The following is a 6,767-nucleotide window of genomic DNA, read 5'->3' as shown; positions in this document are numbered from 1 at the left end:
TCATGTTAAAGAATTCTTACATGTTGGAGTAATACCTTTAATGGTCTTTTACTTGAGATAAAGCCGTTGAATAAAGCTTACGTCTTGACGGTGGTGATTTTCTTTGGCGGCAAGCGACGAAGTGTTTGCCACAACGGGCTTTTGCTTAGTTAAATGCACGCACGAGAAATCATAACTTGACACATTCTCGCATTTTGCATGGTTTGCAGATCGACCTGACCTTGTCAAGTGACAATGAAGAACACTCCTCTGTGGTAAGTGATCGGGCTAGGAATTTGTTTTAATTCACGTTTTGCAGCCGTATGGAATGGCACAATAGGCTTTTGTTCATTTTGCTTTTGTTTCCACCTTTACGCTCCATTTTCCCACTAGAATGCTCGGTCAACCTAATTATGGTTACTAGAATGTTCCAATAATACTCATTATACAGAAATTTTAACAGGGTCAGTCAAATGCGTGATTTTTTGTCTCGTCATGACCTGGATTTCAGAAAACGTCAGAGCCTCTTCCGAAGATTTCCGACGATTTTCCGAAGACTTTCGAACGTTGCCGAAAATGTCTAAAGATATTCCGAACACTTACGATTCGAACCGATGGAAGACATTTGAAAGCTTTTGCAATTATTATTAAGAGCAAAGGAATAATACATAACAAATCTGAAATGAAGGTTTTTTTAGAACAACTCCTCCGGACTTGTGAGTCAGGTGTGATAAGTTGTACTTAATGCGTGAGACTCGTGCATAATGCGTGAGATTTGGCAGGTATATATTAATGCTGACACTATCAAACCCTTACTTCTCCTCAGTCTCCACTCGGCTGTATTAGGGTGGCATTTGATTTATCTGAAGGACTGTGTAAAATTGGTGCTTATTTTCTTATTGGGGTCCAAATTGACCCCAGCGAAGCAAGAGGAAAGTTCAATGGTACTAAGTGAAGTACTGGACAATTCAATGTAACATACATAATGTGTTAACAAGGAAGAAGTCTATTCGATGTAGGATTGCTTTGTTCACATCAGACTCCTTTTGTTTCCCTTAAGTAATGGCGGCAAAAGGTAGAATTGTGTATTACAATACAGAGCAAACTCTCCGTGCAGTTCTAGAAGGGCAGTCAGATGAATCTGAATTAGAAGTTTCGGACAGTTCCGATACAGAAAGTGCATTTATCTAAAGGACTGTGTAAAATTGGTGCTTATTTTCTTATTGGGGTCCAAATTGACCCCAGCGAAGCAAGAGGAAAGTTCAAGGGTACTAAGTGAAGTACTGGACAATTCAATGTAACATACATAAGGTGCTAACAAGGAAGAAGTCCATTCGATATAGGATTGCTTTGTTCACAGCCAAAAGTGGAGTAGATAATCTGGATCACCTGGCAACGATGTACACAAGTAGAAGGAAAGTCAACCGTTGGCCTGTAGCACTATTCGGAAATGTCGTTGACGTTGGGGCTGTAGCAGCATTTATTGTCTGGTTAGGCAACTTTCCTCAATAGAAAATTTCCGAAGGTAAACGCAGGAGACGCCTCTTCCTTTCAGAGCTAGCAAATCAGCTTGTCATGCCACATATGAGACGCAGAGCACTTACACCCACATTGCAGGCACCGATCAGGAATGCCATGAAAATGGTTGGACCTGTCCAGCAAGCTCAAGGTCACACGAGTGCGGCAAAGAGAAAGAGATGTCACCTCTGCCCTCGTGGATTCGATAAGAAGGTTCGGTTGACATGCGATAGGTGCAAGCACCCAGTATGTTCAGCTCACAGTGTTCAACAAGTGCTTTGTGATCAATGCTTCTAGATCCAAGACGTCCCATGATGTTACAGGTACTGTTTGGTTACATCCCATGAGAATGAAAACGGAATATCCATTCAGAATATTAAACAATTTTAATTCTTTTATATTTTTTCCAACAGGAATTCGCTGTTTCTGCTGTAAAAGTTTATGATGTTGTTGTTAGAACTTCTATGTAGCCCTCTGATATGCATTGTATACTACTACAGTTGGTTTTTAAATAGTCAATAACCGTAATAAAGGATGGGGTCTGACTAGACCCCACCTGGTACGATTTGCATAAATCTGTTAAGTTTTCTAAGCATGTTTTGCCTAATTGGCACGTAAAACGCTCCCTTTAATTTCAAGGAACAATTTTAACGTTTGCATTCGTAATTGGAAGTATAATTAACATTAGTTTTCTAAAAACCATTGAATTGAAAGAAAAAAAAAGGACTGTATGTTGTGTGAAGAAAAGGAAAAAAGATGGGTTATTAGTACGTCACTGTGCCAGGTTGTTTGTTAACTGAATAATAAAACATGTTTGAGCAAAGATAAATGCCATAACAACGATATTAAGTTTGTATTCTGGCATATTTTGTAATGGGGTCAAACTGGACCCCAGTTGGTATGATTCATATGTAAAATATGTTGGTAGTATGAGGGTTAAAAAATATTTTTCTTATATAAAAGAATCAATTTTCCGGGAAAATACCACTAAAATGCTCAAATAATGCTCAATGCTTTTGCTTCACTAAAATGCGTGAAGAAAAGCTAGCATAATGTACGAAAGCCTAGGCTGCATTCTATAGTAAGCCATGACTCTTCTCATATATAATTATATGTTATGAAATACACTAATATGAAGCTTTAAAATGGTGTATCATACATGGACATTGAGTTTGTAGTCTTGGATCTGTTGAAAATGTTGTTTTGCCTTGGGGGTTAAAGGGATATTTTAACCAAATGCCCAACTGTTTTGAGGTCAGCTCCCCCACTGGGGTTAGCACTTACAAGTGAAAGGGGGCTGTAGCACCGTTCAGTTTGAATAATTTAAATAATAACCTCCATTAGACCCCAAAAAGGTACCAATATAATGCATAAAGACAAGGCTGTTACATACTTTAATTAGTGACTCTAATGACAATAAAGGCATTTCCGTCAAGTGCTTTCATCTGTCAATTTAAATCTTCAGTCGTCTTCAGTATATGTAAACAATGCAAAATGATTAATGTAATAAAAAAAACCCAAAAATTACTGGCATTCGATCTTGAACAGTATAAGTGATACCAAAATCTGTTAATATTTACATCACTAAAAGAGATCATGAACTTCTCTGGTACATCCGTCCACCCCCTCCAAACAAGTCGGTGCTGAAACAGTGGAGAGTATGTGACATTGTGTGACTTCCAGTCTTTGTTGAATTATGTGCCATTTCACTAGCAAACTTTGGTTCCTTTTAGTTTAATGTTTTTGAAGGCTATTAATAGGAATTGGGAAATGTGCTTATTTGTGTCACTGATTACTCCTTAAGAGGATAATTAAAGCTCAACTTTCCCATTCAGTATTTTTTAATAATATACATGTATCATTCTGTATTTTGTTATTACCACTCAGAATATAGCTGATGTTACTGCATCATTTGAAAGGCTTTCTCGCCCAAAGAAGGAAAGGCCTAAATCTGAGACGGTGAGTTTGCATCTTTTACTGTAGACTGATTGAGAAAGGAAATTATAAATATTTTTGAGTGGCACTCAGTAAAAGCTATCCCTCAGCATCAATACTTAGATCCATATATGACATTAAAGGACCACTACTGAATATAAAGTGTTGTACCACTAACAGCAGGTTTATGCTTCCTACTTTGTAGGGTTTCCTTAACTGCTCACTACTACCCACTCATACACCTGGCACTTCTTAGTTAACTAAACATTTGTTACATGTGGACATCAAAACTCTTTTTTGACTAGTGTCTAATAATCTCTTTCTTCCCAATTAACAAAGTAAAGGGAATACTTAACATGACAATATGCACATTGGTCATCACTAGGCTAGCTCCTGATTGAGAAAAAAAATGTGTTGTTAATCCATATTCTTTATTTGCAGTTACCTTCAGAAGACAGTAAATGTGAAAAACCCCCTTTTGAGAAAGACAGGTTAGACATCCAAGACGTCTTTCATACTTTGTTTTTCACTGTAGCCAGGCAACACTGCGGACGTCTTCAACGAAATATATATACATATATATATAATATAATAAAATAATGAATTGAAGAGTTCATCAACTATTAAAGTGCTCAATAGATAAACTAGAGCAATATGTAGATTCTCAGAGTTGAGAAACTCTGAGTAGCAATAAATGTCTTCAACCAAATAATCCAACTCTGAGAATCTACATATATATTTTTTGCTCGAATGCACGCGGCTTAGATTGGCTTGGCCCGACAAATTTATTAACCTCGCTACGCTCGGGCCTGAATAATTCATGCAACTTAATTAAATAAAAATTATTGACAAGAATGTGTTTGTATTTTCATTTGAGTGAATTATAATGCTGTTACTGAAAAAATCACATGAACTAAATTTCGATTTATAGAGCAAAAGATGTGACTTGATGTAACGTCAAATTCTCCTTTTGTTTCACAAGCGAATACAAGACAATTTGGACAGAGAATCTAGCAATTTATTACAAGTAATTTAAGGGTTGTTTTGCAGGTACCCTTGGATTTCTTTTGTGTTTGTCCAGCTCTTGCAAAGAAAATAATAGAATGAGTGTACCCCAACTGAGGAAAAAGGTTTGTGTTCAGTCCCATGATCAGCTGCAACCAGAGTCCATTGTTGAAGGAGGAAGAGAGACGACCCTGGGAAAGAGGTTGTCATTTCAAACCACACTGACTAACACCTTTCATGATAATAATTGTGTCATAATGTAGCATGTATATTTCATGGCCTTAGCTCCCACAAGTCTCCTGTAACTTAGTGGTAGAGCATCAGAACTAGTAATCAGGTCTTAGGTTCGACTCCAAATAGGACTAAGGAGTACTCAGATTTTTCCTGACTATGCCTGTGTTAATTACTGAATAATTCATCATTCTCATTTATTCACCAGGCTTTAAATATTCCATCACCATCATTCCACTAGGCATATGCCACACACGACATTCCAATACTAGCAGTATGCAAGGTGTTTGTCCCATGAATTTGAACTTAGTGCTAGAACTTCCGAACTAGTAGGTGGAAGGTCTTAGGCTCAAGTCCTGATAGGAGCACACAGATTTATTCCGAGTATGCCTGTGTCATTACTGAATAATACATCATTCACATTATTAATTCACCAGGCTTAAAATATTCCATCAAATTTATTTCAAGAGTATGCAGTATAATTCGAAAGTATGCAGAGTGTTTTGATTGATGATGATGAATATTAAAGACTTTGTCTTTCCTCCATAATGTACATACAGACATCAGCATGTATATCCAGTCCCATTTGACTGGGAGATACAAGTTACAATCTTTTTGTATTTGATTTGCATTTGATGACCTGTTAAATTTTCTTTGAAATCTTTATCTTATTAGCTTGATTAATAATATTATTTATTTTCATAGATATTATCATTTGTCAGTAACTTTTAATCTTTTTATCACCGTTATCATTTTTAACTTGTAGTTAAAGTTGTAAGAGTTCTTGCATGATATAAATTCACTCAAACAGTAACAATTTAATTTGTAAAAGTTTTTTAATCAATTAAAGTCTGCTATCTTTTGTGGTAATTGTCTTAAATTGCTCAAAAACCTTTCATTTAATGTGGCAATTGTCTTAAATTGCTCAAAACCCTTTCATTTAAATTAAGGGTACATAAAAAAACATGCAGTGTTGAAAACTGCCAACCATATTAAATTTTTAAACATATGTTGCTAGTGACTACAAAGGCAGTCTAGTAGTTCGCTTTGGTTTTTCAGTTTGGTTGAGTAGTTGACTAACATCAAATAGTGTTGGTCAGCTGGTCAGCGGTTACCCGCAATCTTGCTTGTAGGAAGCACATTCTTGTAGTCCACCATGTTGAATGTTCAAGTTGCAAATAAAATGAAGTTTAGCTATATACTAACCTTGATAAGCTCTTTTTTAAAATAGATTTCCACTTGGCTTTAAATAGATTAAAGACTATCCAATACAGTAAATGATTTATAACAGATTAGTGCAAAGTATGAAAATTTGATCTACGCTGTATTTGTCTTTGGTTCATTTTTTTACTTTCACAATTAGATTAGAAGTTAAGTGGTGTATTCCTTGCAAATTTGTCCATTACAGGCATGCAGCCAGAAGCAGTTAAGCATGCCATGTGCCCTGAGACCCAAAGCTGATGTCGCGATGTGCCAACACATACTGTTCAAGAAGGAGACCAGCTAACCTCAGCCTGTTATGGCTGGTACAGAGCTTAAAGTTTTTTAATAGAATTAAAGCAGGTTGCGTATTCATCTTAAGTATCATTGTTCACAAATACCAATGGACTGAAGGAAGCTGCATGTAATCTAGCAGTATGCAGAATGTTTTTCCCATGAACTTATTTTAACAGCCTTTGCTCCCATACGTCTCCTGTAGCTCAGTCACAGGTACAGCATCCAAAGTAGTAGCCGGAAGGTCTGAGATTCTCCTCCTGATAAGTGCACTCAAATTTTTTCAAGTATGCCTGTGTCACTTACTGAATAATACATCATTCTCATTTATTCACGTTTAAAATATTACATCACATTTATTCCATTTGCGCATATATAATGCCACACATGACATTCCAATCCTAGCAGTATGAAGGATGTTCATTCCACAGACCTAGTTTGATGGCCTTAGCTCCAACAAGTCTCCAGTTGCTCAGTGGTAGAGCATTCGAACTAGCAATGGCAAGGTCTTAGGTTCGACTTCTGATAGGAGCACTCAGATTTTTTCCAATATGCCTATGTCACTTACTGAATAATAAATCATGGAACACCAAGAATTTTTGGCA

General features: G+C 36.6%; 1 protein-coding gene across 2 annotated transcripts in view; it reads left to right on the top strand.

Annotated features, from left to right (window-relative positions):
* The first annotated feature begins 791 nt into the window (after positions 1-791).
* Positions 792-6,767, top strand: part of LOC146450471 (uncharacterized) — a 26,981-nt gene continuing 21,005 nt past the window's right edge. The window contains exons 1-4 of one of the 2 annotated variants that reach the window (XM_085100541.1): positions 792-1,820; positions 3,385-3,456; positions 3,874-3,923; positions 4,483-4,655. In XM_085100541.1, coding sequence (XP_084956667.1) covers positions 1,785-1,820; positions 3,385-3,456; positions 3,874-3,923; positions 4,483-4,531 — 207 coding nt within the window. In that variant the 5' untranslated portion in view covers positions 792-1,784 and the 3' untranslated portion in view covers positions 4,532-4,655. Of the gene's footprint in view, positions 1,821-3,384; positions 3,457-3,873; positions 3,924-4,482; positions 6,195-6,767 lie in introns of those variants that run through there. The other variant, XM_085100540.1, reaches the window with a different exon arrangement.

Source organism: Pavona decussata, unplaced genomic scaffold (genome assembly GCF_977016875.1).
Source record: "Pavona decussata unplaced genomic scaffold, jaPavDecu1.1 SCAFFOLD_468, whole genome shotgun sequence".
In the NCBI taxonomy this organism is placed as follows: domain Eukaryota; kingdom Metazoa; phylum Cnidaria; class Anthozoa; order Scleractinia; family Agariciidae; genus Pavona; species Pavona decussata.
Note: the sequence above shows the minus strand (reverse complement) of the source record. Positions and strands in the feature narration are given on the sequence as shown.